Source organism: Moschus berezovskii, chromosome 10 (assembly GCF_049115385.1).
Source record: "Moschus berezovskii isolate FMDL1 chromosome 10, NW_MosBer_1.0, whole genome shotgun sequence".
NCBI lineage: Eukaryota > Metazoa > Chordata > Mammalia > Artiodactyla > Moschidae > Moschus > Moschus berezovskii.
The window spans coordinates 50,753,500-50,773,864 of NC_142469.1; the positions used below are offsets into that span (position 1 = coordinate 50,753,500).

At 34.3% G+C, this 20,365-nt stretch overlaps 1 protein-coding gene across 3 annotated transcripts in view; it reads right to left on the reverse strand.

Moving 5' to 3' along the window:
* The window catches only part of LIN28B (lin-28 RNA binding posttranscriptional regulator B), a 125,029-nt gene extending 104,877 nt beyond the window's left edge, over positions 1-20,152 (reverse strand). For 2 of the 3 annotated variants that reach the window (XM_088840931.1, XM_055433474.1), the window contains exons 1-2: positions 20,119-20,152; positions 11,915-12,102 (exon numbers count right to left, since the gene is read on the reverse strand). In XM_088840931.1, coding sequence (XP_088697057.1) covers positions 11,915-12,102; positions 20,119-20,152 — 222 coding nt within the window. Of the gene's footprint in view, positions 1-11,914; positions 12,103-12,914; positions 12,925-20,118 lie in introns of those variants that run through there. The other variant, XM_088840932.1, reaches the window with a different exon arrangement.
* Between the last annotated feature and the right edge of the window lie 213 nt (positions 20,153-20,365).

Here is a 20,365-nt window from a genome sequence, read left to right on the forward strand (position 1 = left end):
CCTATGTCTTAGGAGATATTCATAAAAATCATTTGAATTTTGTAAATTTGAATAAATGTTCAACACTGAATCTCATAGGGCATTATGGATTACCTTTAGGAATATTAATGACTTAATAGTGACCAGATACTTTAAAAATAAAGGCAGAGAATCAGGAAAAGTGGTCAATAACTAAGAAGACAACTTCCCAAAGGTTACATATTAAGATTTTTTTATATTAGAATATCTTTAAAAGAAAATACCTTAAAGAACGTGTACTGAAACAAATGTCCCTGTTTACTTGGACCTTTAGATATTTCAACAATTTGAAAAATCATTTCCCATTTACTATAAAGTTTATTTTAGGAGAAAAAAGTCCAGAAATCAAGTGACTCATCATATATTTACAATAACCCTCATGAAAACAAGTAGCAATATCCCAGGTGGTATTACTCCCTCAAAATAAACCTTGTATTAATACTTCTGACTAAACATGAAGAGACTTAGAGTCATCTAAATTCATTTAAATATGACATTTCTCCATACAAGTAAAAGAAAACTTTAGCAGGAGGAAAATAAATGATAAAGGGAAAAGCAACCAACTTTACACTTTCTGATATCAAAGTTTAAAAAAAGCATGTTACACAGAAAAACCTGGTAGTAATCTTTTTTAACTAGTCTTTATTTCTTAATCTTTTATGTTAAATTCAGAGTGACACTAAGATACTAAATGGATTATTTCAACCAAAAAATGCCAGTACTAATTCAAATACTTAAAAATAGATTGCTGGTGTTTTATGAATACTTTGTTATCCAAATAGTAAATAAAGGAGTATCACAAATTCGAAAGATTTAGTATCTTAAACCTTATTTCAAAGGAAAGTTTTAGTGGCAATTTATAAACATTAAATAAAATATCAATAAATATTTAAAAGTAACATTAATGAAATAATTGGAAGTTCAAATATTCAATTGTAAAGCACATGCAAAATAAATCACTTACTATGAATTTTAATGCCAATGAAAACATGGACAAGCACATTACTGACTTCAAACCAGATCCTGGTTATTTACAAATTGATAACCCAGTATTATTAAACTTAAGTAGCTTTTCTACATAAACTTCACGAAATTTTCATATTAAAAAATCTTAACTAACCAAATAACTTTGGATAATAGCAAAATCATAGCATTAAATATCACTGCCTTTTAAAAATTTATTAGACTATGACAAAATGTGAGAAAAAATGCTTTTATGTAAGAACGTATTTTATTGAAACACATTTTAAATAAAAATGCATACAGGATTTTAAAACACAGGATTCTTCTTAGACGTCTTAAAAATACTTATTTGCAGGGAAATATCACTCTCAAAGTACATTATATTTTTAAAATCATCGACAGGATATTTCTTTTAGAACTACTGTTTTTAAAAAATTATTATATTTATTATTTGAGGACAGGTCTACTGCTTACTCAAATTTTAAAGGTTTGGGAAAACAGCTTAAAAACAGATTAAAATAATTTTAAAGATTAAAAATTTAATAGTAAATTGTAACATCATGACTAAATCACCAAATTGAGACTAAACATCAACGTAAATATTCTAAGAGCTGGATAACATTTTCCAACAGCTAGCCACACTGCTTACTATTATAGAGAGGTGAGAGAAAAGAGGAGCAAAAAGAAATATACCCAATTAGTTCCTTCTTGTATTTACATGCAGTTCTATAACACATTTCTTTTTCGCTATCAGCAAATTTTCCTTGCTAAAATCATCCCAAATACCACTCCTACTTTTTTTACACTGTGAGTTCTGAGAAATAAGCTACAGTTTAGAAACCTCAAATGATGCTACAAGATGAGTGAGAGAAAAATGAGTAAACTAACAAATTACCATGATATAGATAAAAAGATTGGTATTATTTTTAAAATCTATTTAGTTATCTTTTTGGCTTCCTAAAAAACTGCATGGATGTAAAATAAGGTATAGTTATCCAAAACAAATATTTTAATGCATAAAACATAGGAATTAAATAAGGGGCACATTTCAATAAATACTCCACATAACTTTTGATAGTATTTTGAGATTCATTTCAACTCTGTAACTAACTAATAGGGAAGTCACATGACTTACACAATGAGAAAGAAAGAACAGTTTTCTTTCCTTTCCTTTCTACAGGAAGAAACAAAAGCTCGGTATTAGCTATCCAAGGCCAATGGGTGGGGCCTGCAAACCAAAAAGCTGTAATGGATTGAGGTTAATCTTAATGGACGCCCACTCTAACCTTCTGAAAGCATCAAAAATGTGAAAACTGCAACCAGCACTTGTGTAAAATAACACATATTTAATGTAAATTAGGTTTTTTTACAACTAGAAAATTCTACAGATACTGAAACATAATTCAGTTTATAAACAATAGTGCTGTTTTGTTGGGTTAAAATCACCTAACTGTGATTCCCTACACAGATACACACACCATCCCCCCACTGACACACAGATACTTCACAAGCTTCTTGAATAAATAGGAGTATCCAATGTCCAGGGTGATGGGTGGTCCTGAGGTCTTGAACCAGAGCTGTATACTTTTAAGGGATGCTGAGATAAGAACAAAGTGTTTTGTGTTTGTTTAAACCTGGGTCTATATTTAAAGTCTTTACACCATTATTGATACAGTTCATAAACTTGGGCTATATAATTGATTCAGGCAAATTTTAAGTGTCAGCATACATGCTAGAAATTAAGCACTTAAAAACAAAGTACTTTGGGGCTTTTAATAGATCTAATTCAAATTAACTAATTTAATTTACTTAACAGTAATTACTAGATTTCAAGGGTGTTAAATCTCAACCTGAGATATAATATTATATATCATACTTTCACTACCAAGAGGATACTTTTCTGATGTCTAATGAAATAGCATGCATTTAAACAAAATTATGTACATCAAATACGCTGTAATGCCATGAAAAACTTCAAAAAAAGTGAAATTAACCCATGTGGATTCACAATCAAGCATCAACTATTAGGCTTATTTTCATTCTCCAGACTTTATTATAAGTCTACTATAAAGAGATTTTTTGCAGAGCAGAAAGGCAGGATTTACAAGTGGCCCAAGGAAAAGATAAGCAATGAATAGTTCTGACCCTGGCTTCTCTGGCTTGATCAAGTGGGTCTGCAACCTGAGCCAAAGGGCGCAAATTCCTCCCCATTCAAAATTCTTCAATGGCATGGGGGAGGAAACAGTGAAAGGGGCAAACATGCAAATCCAACTGTCCTGAGATTTAGTATTCAACTAAAAATTTTAATTAGAGACCCCCCAAAAAAAAGTGAGGTCAAGACTGTGATTACGATTCTGACTCACAGTTTAACCAATCCTAAAAAGAGAAGCTTTTTGTTTTTTCTGTTAAAATTGAAAAAGATTTATTCATTTATCTTTTTAAATGTATGGCTTACACTTAACTGTGTTAGGTACACGTCTCTAGTATCATTTAATCTATTTAAAGGAGTTGCTGAAAAGTGGAATTAGTTTCCAAGCACCAGTGTTGCCATATTGTAAGCAAAATGATGTGTTATAAAAATCTGAGCTTCAGAGAAAAGTTGATGGGATTCATTCCAAGCTTTACAACACATCAATGATCTATTAAGTATTTAAAGTGATAGATATAACCTGTGTTGTCAGACTTCTGTTACAGACTGAATTAAAGATAAAGATAATTCATTTGAAAGAAAACATGTTAAGGTAAAAAAAATTTAGAAACTATAGTTGCTAGGAACATTCTAGTCTCTACCAATAATGACCTAGGGAATTGCTTACAAAGCTTAAGAAATGGTCATGAACAGATGAAGGCCAAAGTACAATCTGAAATTTACAAGGAGTATTTATATAATATAGAATAAAACAATAAATATTTTAGCTATTAGCAAACATACAAGATTTTAAAATAGAAGCTACCTTTAAGATTAACAAAGGTAATACATTTCAGTGGGGTTTGATTTTTAAGTGTCTTATAACAAAAATTGGTAAAGATTAAGCATATTATTAATAGCACAATAAAATAACCTGATTCTCAGCAATACTAAAGATAGTTTAGTTTCTACACATGAAATCTGAAAACTACATAAGACTTATGAGAATGAGAATGATTGTGAGAAATCATTGCATTTGGTTCAGAAGTTTAAAAACAAACAGTTTTTTCATCATAATTATACCCAAATTACGGGTAGAGGAGCACAATTAAACCTTGTAAAAAGAAAGTGAATAGTACATGGCAAAATGAGTCTCTGCTCCATAACGGGTATGAAAAGAACGTGAATTAACTGGAAAAATCTTATTAAGAAGTTTACTAAAAGGAATAAAATAGGAAAAACATACAGCAATCTGGAGAGCAATACTCTTATTAAGTCTTTACACTTAGTATGTGATCAGTTAAAAAAATAGTTGAATAGATAAATTTACTGAACCATAAATTTTTCTTAGAATAACCATTTTCTTAAAAGTTAATACTTGGATACAGCCATCCTGCTGATTTAAAACTCTAAGCATATCTATACAAAAACTCAGTTGAGAAAGAAATCCATTAAATTTCTGACAAGAAATATGAATATCAGTAAGCTTAATTATGTCCTTTAGGCAAGCAGTTTATGTGTGTGAAAAAAAGTACAATTAGGATACATGAAATTAAGACTGAAGATTAGTGAAATGTATAATTTTTTATAATTAATCTTACTTTCCCTAGCACAGAAACTACTGGTGGGGAAAAGGTCATTGGCAGAAATAAACAAAAGCAAACAAAGAACATAAAATAAGTGTGGAATGTATTTCATAAAGGATACTGGATTATTTCTGACAGCTAAAGACACAAAGTTAAAAGAAAACAGGGCAATTAATTAGTTAATATGACATCAATATCATACAGGACAACGGAGCCTTTTTTTCTTCAAGGATGACTACAAATGGGCACAAGGGATCTTTCTGGCGTGATGAAATGTTCTGTATCAAGATGGCGGTGGTGGTTACACAATGTGTAAAAACTCATCTCATTTTATACTTTGGTGAACTGTATTCTATATAAATTATACCTCAATTAAGTTGACAAGGCAAAAAAAACTGACGTGAGCTTAGTATCTTTTGAAAACAATGATTTATTTGGTGAAAATGTTACTAAAAATACAGTGCTTGAAATAAAGACTAAAACTAAACCTGGATCATTAGAATTCTTAAATGATTTTCATGTATGCTACCTCAGTTGACCCTTACCCCACCCCTCAAAAATAGAGACCAAAATTATTATTGCCACATTTTACCCATGAGAATACTGAAGCTCCTTGGAAGCAACTAGCCAAAATAAAGAACTCCACCAAGTGGCACAGCCAAACTCAAACCTTCCTTTCTGGTATTTTCTCCCTCATTCTACCACGTGACATCTCCTTTGTAATAATAACTATGTACAAACACTGCTGAGTCCTTATGATCTTCCCAGCTCTGTGTTTAATGCTTTACATGTGTAATAACATTTAATCCTCATAATAACCCTATACAAAGACCGTACATTCTTGTCCCCTCCTTTGTAAGATACTGAAACATTGACAAGGTAACTTACTTGCCCTACAAACATAATAAACTGGGATTTGAACACTGATCTATTTGACCAGACTCTATACCATTGTATCTCATGAGGATTAAATAATTATTAATAAAGCAATAGGTATTAAATTATCACAGTAGGTCTATTGAAGACAATATTTCATATCTTCCCCTTAGCTTACACTGAAGAATATACAAACTGAATATGTATACCTGAATACACAGGTAAAACCTCATGATACAACAAACCATTAGCAGTAAAACAAAAACATCACAAAATTACGTCCAAGTTTAAGTTTATATACTGATGTGTTAAACAATATTAAACCATACTGTATACCATAAAATAATAATAAGACTTACAGTTCACTGTCATTAAAATTAAGTTATAATATTATGCAATACATTTTGTCTAATTTGACAGAGAGCACATAAAAGATACCAATTTAATTTTCGACCACAAATATATACTACTGAGTTACATATCATATATATAACTTACTCAAGATTTTATCGTGACAAAGACTAATTTACATTTTAGTTTATTTAGTCAACACATACTTGGTAGGCAGTTTATACACAGAGCTCTAGTCTTCAAAACCCATCAAAAGTTATGTATTTTTATTCCAATTTATGGTTGATTATAGAAAGAAATATAAGACTAAAGCTATCAATTATCTATAAAACTTATTTGAGACAGCATTTCTAAACTGTCAAAATTTAGATATAGGAAGGGGGGCAATCATCAGATAATCTAATTTATTGCCAAATAGAAGATAAAATTAATTCTGATGTATCAAAATGTAACCACAATGAACACTTTTGTTACTCAATTAATCTTCAAAAGGTCATTTCTACATGTACTCCCACTGATCTACAATTTGGTTTTTAACATATTACTGCTATCAATTTTTCTGATTATTAGAAAATGTTATCAAATTATTTGAGAAGAATACAAATAATGTTTCGTACAGACTGTATGTTACAATGCCATATTACATACTGAACAAACTGAACTTCCAAGGGAGAAACTTCTCAATATTAAGTTTCAAACCAAGTCTACAAAATATCATATTTAAAGTAAAAATTTTCCAGTTTCATTACTCAGAAATATCCTTATTTATTGAGGTTATACTTGATTTAGAAATAAAAACTACAGTACATCATATTTTTAACTACAAATTTAATTCCCAATACCAATAAAACTGCTCAGTTAAGATATACAAAACTATCTGCAATAGTTATGTAATTTCTGAACAGGAAGATAATTCAAATTCAAACCCTTTTAGGGTTCCTTGGTGTCAAAAGCAAAAAAATTTACAACAAAGGACCTAGCATGTTGAGGGCAGGTAACAAAACAAGTTTTTAATTTCTTAAGAAACCCAAGAACTCTGAGATGAGTTAAAGATAGGTTAAAAGATGTTATATGCTACACTTATAAGTGGCTTGCAACTTACATATTTGTTTAAAAAACAATTCTTCAATTTATCACCTTCATTTGTTGTGAATGGTCTTTTTAAAAAAGGAGAATCATCAAAAATAAGAGGGAAATATTTAAGAGTTACAGCAATACTGCTCAAAATGAGGAGGAAAGACAATGTCTTAATTATGTACACAATTCACATTTCATGTTTAAACCAAATGAGAATATCACTTTAGAAGTATAAAAGGTCCTAAAAATGGATCACCATTTGAAAACCAGAAGGCAAGTACCCAGTATCTTTTAAAATAATTAAAGACTTATAAATTTTTATTTAAATAGCTTTAAATGTGACTTTATGATTAAATAACTTTAAAGTATTTCACCTGGGATTCTCCCAAATTGGTCAACTGGGTAATTCATCTTGAAAACTTGGTAGTTTTAGGAAACATTTTTAAAATGTTAACACGCATAACTCACTAACAAATTAGCTATAACTGTTACATGATCACATTTTAAATTTCCAAGATTTCAATCTAAATATATGTAATTTTTTATGGTGACATTTATCAACAGCACCAAGGATAAAAATAATCATATGTATTCTGAGTTAGGAAAATGTTTTCATACTAAACTATAACAGTGATATGGCTAATAAATTAATAATTAAATATTATGAAAAACCCTTAAACATGAGCCCACTGTAGTAAATTAACTTTCATAACTGTGTATCTAATTAATGTTAAAAACACTGAGACATGAACTCTATCCTACATCAGTTGAACTGTGTATAATATTTCAATTTTTAGATATTTAAATATTAGCCATCTTCAAATATTTTTACATCATATACTGTAATAATTACTCTTATTTCTTCTATTTCCATTATTCTTTCAAATGTTTTTGAACAAAGTAATAAAAGGAACATAAAATATATAAAATCTTTGTAATACAGGCATTTGTATTCTCCATAAACATCAAACTATAAATCAGAAATAGAAAGTATAAGAAGAAAACATCAATAGTTAAAAGGTAAATAAAGACTTCAAAACCAAATTAAAATACTATTGAAGCCAACCAAGAGATAATAGCTAAATGATGGTCATTTTCGAAAAAAATTCTTATATAAATTGTGAAGCAAATGAAATATTTATGTTAAAAATTCTTTGTATCCTAGTTGATGGCTAAAACTCCCAAATATATATCTCAGCCAGAAAATATTATTATGCAAATGAGCTGTAGAGAGGGTAATAAGGAGAATGGAATCTATCCTTCCTCTGGACAAAATAAAGTTCAAATGATCATTTTATCTTATTAGTTAAGGCAATGACTTTAAATAAACGTAAAAATCTACATAAAGAAAAAGTTACATAATAACATCAACAGGTAGTTATTGAGTAATACTGCCCTCCTTCTTAAAGGATCTAGTATTTAATTACCATGTGATTCATTTAAAAATATCATCACATATTAAGTCTTATTAAAAAATTATAATATTTCAGAAAGTTGACAGAGACCTTTCCAGGCAACTTAAACATGTTACTCTACAATCTAACTGTGGGTGCGAATTATTAGCACTTACATAACTTGACATAACCTGAATAGGAAGCTATACTTACATATCTATATTAACCATCTATATTCTTCCTTCAGTTGAGAGACAAAATTCTGTTTTGCACTCTTTGCTTAAGTAAGAAATTTCTACAAATTTATCCTACTTACAAATTAAATCATTATCAAAAATTTTTTAAAAACTATGACAAAATTGACAAATATAACATTTATACCCTTTTGTTAAGTTTTAAAAAATACTGAATGCTATCAATGTTTCACTATTAACATGTGTCAAAATACATCTATTCATTACAAATCCATAAAAATAGGATTATTTAAATGATCAGGAAGTCCAATGAGGACAGTCATTTTAAACCAATGGTCACATACCTTGTTCAAACAGCAGTCTCATTATATTTATCAACAAGTCTGAAGATAGAGAAAGGACAGTACCTAAGTCTTGGGTTTATTTTTCAGGACTTGGTGACATAATAGAAACTAAATCAAAGTTTGACTGTATTGTTGCCAATAAATTTTAAACAGAATTATGTAACCAAAACTGTCCAGCTCTATTTTAAGAACACATTCATATATTCTCTTAATTTTCATAGCAACAATGCTTTTGATGTGCAGTTCTTTGCAGTCAATATTTTTAAAGGAGAAAAAAATATCCTGGGTGCCTTGGCATGAATTTTTAAATATTAAAGTAACTAAAATCAGTTTTTTTATTTCCCCGAATATATACTCTTAAAAACATGTTTCAGAATACTTTTCTAAAATTCCAATAACACACGTACTTCTAAACAGTCCAAAAAACTCCATTATTTCACATATTTAAAATAATAGTTAGATGCCACTGCAGTTAAACATTTAAAATTCCTAATTATCTATGATGCCTTTTCATTACAATATGCATAAAATTGGGAAAAGTCTAATTTATAATTATACATTAAATCTAGTATGCTTTCAAAAATGCTCATACAGTAAAAATGGCAGCTAAGAAATAATTTTTTAAATGTCTTAAAAACTTTTATGAAATCGTTATGAAACACAATCTGACTTTGTAAAGTGATGCTCACATGATACCTACACACATCATTATGGCCATCAAATTACTTGCAATTGCCTGGCTGAAATCAGTGGAATCCCGCCTTCCTCAAAATAATTATTCATGAGTTATATGCAATTTATATGTTATCAATATAAGACAAAAACCCCTTCACCTAGGCATCAAAGTCAGGAAGAAACAAAACCAGAAACAATAACAAAGAAACTGATTCAAAATAATTTTCCCTGGAGAAAAATAAATATATTTTAAAACACAAATACTATAACCATTAAAAAAGGCTCTTAAATATCACTTTTTAATTTTAAATTTAAAGATTATTACTGCCCTGTTTTTTCTTACATCACAAAAATACTAATGCTTGAGTTTTATTGACTCTTACATACTTTTTCCTAAGAATATATCCAGACTGTTGTTATGAAAAATACACGAGACATTTTTTAATCACATACGTCATTTTAATACTCTTCTTTAGTAAATACATGATGTGTAAATACATGATGTTGTACTCTAGAAACTGTTCACTATATAAAAAAAACTTTTTCAGCAATACAGCATTTCTTCATTTGGTAGATATAGGAATGCTTATCAACATGTAACCATGAAATAGCTTAAAACTGGATGACTCATTGTTTTAAACATTAATATCAGTTAATAAAATGTCTAATATTTGAATATATTAAAAGGTAAACATAGAAAACCAAATTATAACAAGGTGTGATAAGACAAAGAAGAAAAGGGCTATTTTTTTTCATTCATCTATAAAACAAATTTATGAGATTGTAAAGAACAATTTAACAACCTAAAGAAGGTTCAAAGAGGGGAAAGCCAGAGCCTGAGAGAAAATGGATTTGTCAATGATTTCAGTCATTCTGTGTAGGGAGGAGAAAAGCAGAAAATGTGGCTTCATTCTGCCATATAAAATAGGAGGCATAAAATCCAGTAGCCTGTCTGTGGACTTCTATTTATGTATTTAAACCCTGTTTCAATTCACAGATTATGCTGATCCTTCCACATGTAAACAGCCAATAATGATAGCCAGGCCTTTAGGAAAGGAAAACACACCACACAGCAAGGTCAGGAAGCTACCAAGCACAGGACAACAGATCAAAACAAAATGGTTTCATATGTTTCTATTGTTTATATACTTAATTTGAAGATGATATTCCTTAGGGAGGAAAGGAGGTTGTAAATTATTACCAGGAACATGCAACATATCATCAATCAAAACATAATTTTTTTCCAAATACACTATTTCCTTCATGTATCTGTGTTAGTCAACCTGTAGGACTGATATCCATGCATTCAATTCTTTTTAACTTAGATGTCAAGCTAAAATACACCTCTTTAGTCTTAAATCCCTTTACTTCGAATAATTCATTACAGATCATTTATACTTCTCCAACTTCTTTGGATGAAATAATCAAGCTTGTAAACTTGTAGATACCTTTTTTACTGTAAAGAGTGAAAGGGGAACACGTATTCATTTTGTTTCTGGATAAAATTTCGAAAATGAGAAGAAAAGACACGATATTTGGTATTTAAGTATCTTTTAAAATTACAACACAATATAAGCAACGGTGGAAAATGTGCACCAAGTAGCCGACTAGTACATTTTAAACACACAAACTAGAACCGCCACTGGCCACATGTTTTTTTGAGTTCAGTCTCTTAAAGAGACAGTATCCTTGGACCTATGCCCTACACGAAGCACGTTTCTAAAATGTTTGATTACCAAAAAGCCTCTCCTGCATTTCTTCATATCCATACTAGATCAACGATGTCCGACTTTATTTTACTGTGAAATCAAATTATTTTAACTTGAATCTACAAATGACTACAGGCAAATATAAAATAATTGGGGAAGCTACCGTGATTAGAGACATCTAACATAAGGGTACCCAGAGATTCTTGTAGTAACAAATTGGCGTGTTTTTTTTCTTTTTAACTTAGTATGATCACTGTTTCTTAATTCATTTCCCACTCATTTCCAGACAGAAGCCACATAATATTGTAACCAGTAACACCGGAAGCTACACCACTACAATTTCGCTGTGCAAAGAGGGGAAATTACTGAAGTCACCCAGCACCCAGAACTGAAATTTCAGAGATTTCATTTTCTGTTTAGGAAAAGACACGCAGTTAAGAGCCCATGCACACACCCTAAAAGCTGCAATCACTCGTGATTTTAAAGATTTTGAAGGACACATTATTTTAAGTCAGTCGACAAAACTACCGGTCAGCTCCTCCACATAGAAAAAGATAAAGACGGGAAGCAAAAAACAAAAAAACCACAGTCTGGCTTACTTGGTGTACAAATACATCGACTGGAATATCCAAGGGGCTTCCCTCTCGGCTTATCATGGAGATGAATCCAAATCCCATTCGCACGTTGAACCACTTGCAGTGGCCAGTTCCGTGCAAAACCTGGGATTCGTCCTCTGCCTGCTCTGGCAGCTTCCCGGGCTCTTCTCCACCACCTTTGCCTGCCCCGCCTGAGTAGAACAGGACAAAAAAGTCAAGTTAGTCAGTAGTCCCAAACAGTTCATTGAAAGGGGGGTGGGGGAAACCTGCTTGGGAGTGGGGAGCGGAAATGGGGGGGGAAGTTACTAAATGGTTGATTCCTTTTTTCTGCAGAAAATAAATTAAAGGGTTAAAGTGGGAAGCGGAGGAGGGAGGAAGCCACAACGTTCTATCGATCACAACTTCCACGTTTCTGTACATACGTGTAATTTTTCATTTAACTCCGTTTTTCAGCCACATATTACAGTAGAGCATGCGATACTTTACTTGCATATTGCTGATTTAACACTGATCTCATTTATAAAAAGAAATTTTCAGAGAAACTAATTCTTTCCGGCATGCACGAGGAGGAAAGAAATCGTGAAGAAGATTAGAACTAGTTAATGCACATGCGGCAGCATTGAATCCAGGGTTACTTGCAATGTGCATTCCCCTCCCCCCCAATAACTTTCAATTAAAGTTGGGGTGGAATGGGGGAGGGGGCAGGTGTATAAAAGTTTTCTCGGGCTCACTAACTGAAACTGCGCTTAATCACACTCAAACAATTCAAACAATAGCCCCCTGAAAGCTTTTCAAGTTGTGAATCAGTGTGGGCGGTACAAAACATTTTTGGAGATCTATAACAATAGGTTGCAGAAAGCCCCACTGCGCGACGGGGGGTGGGGGTATTGCTCAGTATTGGGGTAAAAAGGGGAAGGGGGGGACGGGCAAAGAAGGGTGGGAGAGGGGGAGGGGGAGAAGGAAGAGAGAAAATCACAGTAAAACAATAGAAAAGAAAATTAACCTTCGGCCATGTTGCCCCACGGGCCCTCTGCTCCAAACTCGTGAGATGAAAACTTTCCCTTTGGAACGGAGTGGTCTTCTGCATCAATCTAACATCTTGATTTTGTGCGATCACAAATTTAGCTCGCATGGTCTAATGTGCTTTCCCTCTTTTGATTTTTTTTCTCTTCTCTCTCCAGTTTCTGGCCCCCTGAGCACACGTGACTTTGTCAATTACATGCTTTCTTGCTACTAATTTCACCTCGGATCCTTAAGGGGCTGGCAAGAGGAAGAGATAACCAATCGCCATTTCATCTATGCTGACATCAAAATAATTTATGAATGAACACGAAAAACTCAAACATGTTATCTTAAAGACAATTTGGGACGCTTCTTTTACGATAAGTCAGAATGCCGATTTCGTGCTTTTACTTAAACACAATGGAGGGTCCTTGTGAATCGTCGATTTAGAGAAACGGCACAATCATATATGTGCACACGCGTGCCTAACACACAAGCCTGTCTAAATAATCTCATTTAGGGGGGAAAAGCCATTTAAATAAAGCAACCGATGTTATGCTTCCCCCCCCCCAAGAATTCAACTGATCGGTAACAACAAACCTGCTTAGGATGCAAATTTCACATTTAATTCAATTCTTAGAGGAAAATATGTAATTTACAAAGGATCTAATTGAACCTAATTACACATCCATGAAACTTTATATAATGGTAATCTACACCCACAGTAAGAGAAATGCACACAAGTACCTGATTGTGCCCTGAAATATTTTTCAAATTTAAAATAAAATCCTACCGGAAAAATCGCTATCACCTTCATGCAGTCAAACTGTGTTTAGGTTTACCGTTTCGGAACATTTTGGAGGGGGTTGGTAAGGAATTGTACTTCACAGGTTTCTCCGCCATCTCTTTCCGGGGGAGGAGATGTGATTAATGACTTCCTAAATAACAGCCCAGTTTTCCAGCCTAACATAGAGTGAACCTCAATCAGTGGTGATTGTTCCCCAAGAGCAAGGCGACGTGTGTATGGGCAGGGAGGGGGAGGGGAGCGCCAGGCAGGCGAGGTGAAGAGGAGCCAGAGAAAGAGGTGGGGGAGAAACAGCGGGCCAGAGTGGGGGGAGGGGTGGAAAAGAGGGGCCCGTGGGAGGAAAAAGGTAAATTCACATCTTATTGACTGCACCCTGACATTTTAAAAGTGCGCTACCAGTGGATACAAGAGTTGAATAAACGAAAATTTAATAACGGATTAGGCTCCTACCGTCCCTTCCACGGCCAGCACCCCAGTTTCAAAATGCTTATCCTTTTACCTTTCAGATTGTTACAAACGATTGTTGATTACTAGATGCTGACACCAATATTGCCTCCCTCATCGACTACTACAGTAACTATAGATCAACTGGAAATGCTTGATTTCCTTTAGAATATAAAATAACACCGATCTTTGAAACATTTAAACGCACCACCACCCTTTCCCCCACCCCACCCCCCATTTTCTTAAACAAGCAGTTTACCGAGAAACTGTACAGATACCACTTCCCTTCGGCAAAGCTACCGAGTTTACCCTCCCCCACCAAACCCGCAATCCACCTCCCCCCCCAACACACTCCTAACTCTTAACACTGTTTCACACAAACTAAAACGCAGGGATTCTGAGTCCAAAAGCTTTGGAAAACCCACAGAATTCACCTATTTACACCTCCTCCCCATATTAAACAATGAAATGGGCAATTATACTAATTAGTTCAGATCTGAAATAAATGGATGTATATAAATAAATGTTATTTTCAGCTGTTTGTGGTAAAAGGCTTCAATGACTTGAAGCTGATGAATTTGAAAAGATTTTTCGTCTGTTTCTTTCTTTTGTTGTTTCTCAAGAAAGGGAGCAAAGCTATCTCATTTTATTTACTTTGGTGGAGAGGGGGAGATAACCATGTGCCAGCTGGTAGGGAGGAAAGAAAAAGTATAAAAATGCAAATGATTTTGCAAGAGTCCCAAAAGCTTGAAGCTCTCAAAAAAAAAAAAATTGCTAACAAAACATTTACTTGGCATTACTTTATTAGAAATCAACTGATTACACTGACCTATAATGAAATAACTTTAACAATGGTACTCCAGGTTAAATGTTTTGAATAATAGGAAATATAAAAATTAATTTAAATCATAGTGGGGGTTTTAATATTTTAAATGAAAGAATCACTTTTAAAAATCAACATCTGATAACAAATAACATGAAAAGTATTAACACAAATTGAGGAAATGTCATTTTTTATGTAAAATTATCATAAAATTCACAGGCAGTGTAATTTAGTTTTGTCACTGACACACATCTATGATAAATAATATTTTATCTATGTTTGTTTTGAATGAGAAAATGGCCTAATCAGCATAAACTCAGAAACATGTAGGTGGGTTCTGAATTCTCATTTGTTCAATGTGATGAAATTCAAACCTATAAATAGAGATGAAAAGTGGGAAATACCATAAGTGAACCACATTGGATGATATGGGTTATGAGATTCAGTTTTGCCGGAATGGGGGCCTCCAGTATTAGTGGAATTAAGGTAGGGTTCACTGGACTGGTCACTGGTGTCAGAGGTTATCGACTCATTCATTTCCTGAGAGGGACATCGGCCTTTCAAGTCGTGTAGAAAGCTTTTTCCAACCGGGAACTTTGAGAAATCCTCTAACATTCATTCACTGAGAATTTAAGGCAAATGCATTTACATACCTGGGGGAGGGAGGGGGAGTGCGGAGAGTAAAAGAAAGGAGAGGAGGGGAGAGGAGAGGGAGGGGAAGCAGGGAAGGGAATGGGTAGGGAGGGAAGAGAAAGGACACAGTGACATGGAAAATACCAGTTTCCATTTCAGGGATATGGCACTGTCTTTGAAAATAGACTCATCTTTTCCTGCTCCCTGCCCTCAATCTTTTGAGCCTAAGATCCTTGTTTAAAACTAACCATAATCTTTTTAAGCTCACAGAGTTCTACTTTCACCTAAAATGGTCCCTTGAATCTCCTAGAACGCTTTCCAATTTGTCACCTTCCTGAAGTCTTCTGGTTTTAATTTTTTTCTCATTTCCTACTTGTTTTTAGTGCCAGAAAGACCTGTGCTTGACTCAAAACGCATGTTTTATACTGTGGAAGCCAAATGTTTCAGTAGCTTGATTTATCATACTTCTTTCAAAATGTCTTTAAAATGAGTTCAAGTAGCTACAAAAAATCCTCAACGCACTGGGGGTTAAAAAAAAAAATCAAGGAAATAACCTATTAAATGCCCGTTGGTTGTCACAATCTAAAATTTCTACAGTTAAGAAACGAAATAAACAATTTTTTCTTTCTTTTAAAAATTCCAACAGTACAACGCAAGGAGCCGAAAAAGGTTCCAGAGCCCACCGTTGTTGTTTTCAAGTAAAAGCAATGAGTGACTTCTATACAGCTGAAACAATGCTTTGGTTCTTCTTAAAACTAGGAGGAGGGGCTGCGGCACCACGGCGAGCGGCTCCACCCGTGCTCCCCTCCCGGCAAATGAGGCCGGGGTTGCAGCCCGCTCAGCCCTCGCAGCCGCGGAGCTTCACGCGCAGCCCCGCGCCCCAAGGTCGCCGAGACCCCCAGGTCAGCGGATCTGCCCCTTCCCTCCACCGCCCGCCCTTGCCACTTCCTCTCCCCTTTCTCTCTCCAGTCACCTTTTCTTTTATTCACATCACCACCTCAGTTCTAGAAGTTGAGCCCTTCCAAAGAAGGCTGAAGATTTTTCACTGGTTAGGGTACTTTCACATTTGTCATTTTGTCCCAACCAAATGAACACCGAACAAAAGGAATCCTTGCCTCCACTGGGATGGAGGCAACGTTTGGCGCAATCTGCTACCTTCATTGCATTTCCAGACATACATCATTTATAATCTGATCTTTTCATCTGTGATATGTCAAAGTCTCCTCAATCGGAAAAGTGAAGTCGGGGGGTGGGGGGCGGTTATCAGAGGCAACCAAGAAAAGGAGCACCCCACCCCCTACTCCCCGACCAGGCCATGCCTAAAATGGAGCTGTCTTCAGACCCCTGGCGCCGCCGTCCTTAAGGGAAGCCACGAAAACGTCGCCGTGCGCCTTTGGAGGGTCAAGAAAAGCCGTCTGTGGGGAAGGCAGTGGGGGGCAAAGGGAGTGGAGGGCGACCAGGGGCGATTTTAGGGAACCCCTTCTCTGGTCGCGGCGTGAGGTTTCCCGCGCAAAAGCTGCGGACTCGCACGTCGGGCAAACTGTTGCCGATCCCTCCCACTGCGTTTCAGTAAACTCCTTTACTGGCAAGTAACTTTCTTGAAATTCTTACAATACGGAGTCAAAAGAAAGCAGTGCCTCTGCTGTTGATCTTACAACAGAGGCACTTTAGAATATGGGGGCTATTTGTTTTTTTTCCCAAAGAGCACAATTCCGTTCTCATTTAATTTCCTTATCTGAAAGCAAACTGCTCTGTCTTAACACAATTGTTCCGATTGGGTAATTTTTACATAGCTATAAAACCCTCTTAAAATTTTTCCTTAAATATTTTAACATATTCCCCCCAGGTATAATTAAATAAAATTATGGAAATACAGAAAACAATAGCATTTTAAGTTTGGCAGACAAATTGCCTCTATAGTTCAAGCATTGAACAACAATGCTTGAAAACAACCATTTGCAAACGTTTTCTTCATTTTGGTTAGTTAAGTATTTAGAACAACAAAATTATTTCAGAAAGGGGATATTACTTTAACACCATCATTTTGTAAAAGTTTATTTTTTAAAACGAATAGTAAAAAATCAGTTAACATACTTCAATTGAAATAAAAAAAATTTTATTATCACTCCTCCCAAATATTTTCTGAATTGTCCTAAACAAACACTTGGCTATGTAATTTTAATTATGAAAGCAGTATGTTAGAGAAATCATTTAGTTATTATACCTTGCCCGGAATAGCACAAAATGAAGGTTGTATTTTATTTGAAAAAATGAGTCCCATGTTTTTCACCTGTACTACTTGAACAGGTATGCCTCATAACTTAAAGATCTTTTTGCAATAAATATTGAGTCTACAGAAATGACACTAAATAATGTAAGCATACAATTTTTCCCCCTCTGAAAGCAATGAATGAAAAGTTTATTCTTTAAAACTTAATCTCATCAAAGAAAATAATTAAGAGTAGGGGCTGTTTCCTAGGTATTCCCTTTAATATCTTCATTTTCGGTTTATTTGGGGGAAAAGGATAGGTAGGAGGAAAATAGAAAGGGAAAAAACAGTACAAGAGTAAAAGGTGAGGCAAATGAGAAGAAATCTTCAGGCTTTAAAGATGTCTCTGTGAGAGGAAAATCTGTGGAGAAAAAGCATCCAGCTACAAACTGGAGGCCAGAGTTCTGGTGCCATTTAATGACCTTGTGAGCTTGGATCATTAAGCTTTTCCAGCCCTGAGTTTCCTTACCTGCAAAGTGAGGACCCTGGAGCAGTTGATATTCAAGTCTTAGGCATAAATGTAATCTCTGACAATAATCTTTCTTTTGGGGAAAGTGCAACCTCTCCCTGGTGAACCCCTTTTTAATCACAAGGAAACACAGACATGAAACTTTATTGCACTCACTTAACACATCGGTGTTAACATTACTTCCAGCAGAAGAGAAAAGGGCCTCTGGACTGCCTCCAGTTTGCCCCCAAAGGAAAACCACAATGGAGAGTAAGGGGAAACTAGTTGGTAAATTAATATATTGTAGCAACTTTTCAGAATCTTCTTTTTCATGGTACTCTTTAGAGCATCACCTCTATGTCAAAGGATTCACTCTAGAAAAAAAGTAAAGTGCTGTCAAAAGACAATGCCAATCAGTGGTCTCCTCACTAAACCTTTTGATCCCTACTGCTTTCCTCTTTCTACCTACAATCCTGTATTTGATAAGCTTAATACTAGAATAATATTTTACTTGTACTTATAAATGCTCATGAACTCTGTCATCTTATAGCTTTTAAGAGTTTTGATAGTGTTAGTCAAAGAGAAGAGCCAAGACATTAAATCCACAAGAGCAGAAGCCAGAATAATACATTATCACATGCATTAGTGTCAGGGGCTCAGTGGGTCCAACTCTTTACAACCCCATGGACCGCAGTCCACGGAATATTCCAGGCAAGAAAATTGGGTTGCCATTTCCTTCTCCAGGGGATCTTTCCCACCCAGGGACCGAACCCCCATCTCCTGTGTCTTCTGCATGGCAGGTAGATTGTTTACTGCTGAGCCAAGGGGAAAGCCTGGCAATACACTGTTACTAATAAAACCATTTGGCAAGAAGAGTGCTGTCAGTTTTCAGTTCGTTTCAGTAATACAAGAGGACATTTATACATCAAAAACCTAGGTTTTAAAGTACACCTAAACAAATGAAAGGATATATATTTTTGAAGTGTAGGTTTAAGATGGTAAAAGTTCACATGATGCATTTTGTATTAATAGTATGTTAGTTGCTTAGACATGTCCATTCTTCACAACTCCATGGACTGGAGCCCACCAGGCTCCTCTGTACAAGGAATTCTCCAGGCAAGAATACTGGAGTGGGTAGCCATTCCCTTCGCCAGTGGAATCTTCCTGACCCAGGGATCAAACCAGGTCTCCTGCACTGCAGGAGCAATCTTTACTATCTGAGCCTCCATGGACGCCTATTAATAATATAAGGAGCAACTAATTTGATACAAACTGGTGAAAAGCAAAATAAATGGGACTTTCCTAGATTAGGAAAATTCTCTAATTTCCTGAAAAAATGTCTAATATATCACACTACTTATAGTAAATTATTTAAAAACAGCAGCAAGTCTCTATCGTTAATTTAACAAATACTGGTGAGTGCCTCTTTTCAAAATGAACTTACAAAAGGACTTACAAAAATGAACAAGCCACAACTACTTTTTATTCAGGTTCATATGCATTTAAATATTATCTATTTTGCCTGAAACAGGGAAAAAACAATCACAAAATTCAAATCTGCTAAAATTAGGAGGAAAAAGAGTTAATTAGAAGATTTCACCCTTGCAATTCTGGTGGGAGTACCAGTTTATAAATGAAGCGATCCGGAGTACAGTAGAATATATGGTACCCATCTTGCCACAGTGGAGAATTTCTGAGAGCTGTCACTTTTTCTCATATGCCTCCAGTGATCTTTTTTAATAAATGTTAGTTAAATAAAAATGTAATTGAAAAAAAGACTAACCTGGGGCTGATGAAACCTGGTTGAATGACCTCATTGTCTTCTGAAGAACCTAAAACCAGAGAGCTCAAGTCAGTACTACATTAATTGCTCATTTAATTGACTCTTCTTCAGCTTAATGGCTCATTAGAAAGCAGTAAAATGCTTAGGTTTTGACTCTGTGAAGTGACCTGTAAACTTTTTTTTTTTACAATTTAAGACTCACCTAGCAAAATTAGATAACCAATTGGCATAAACTTGCCTTTCATTC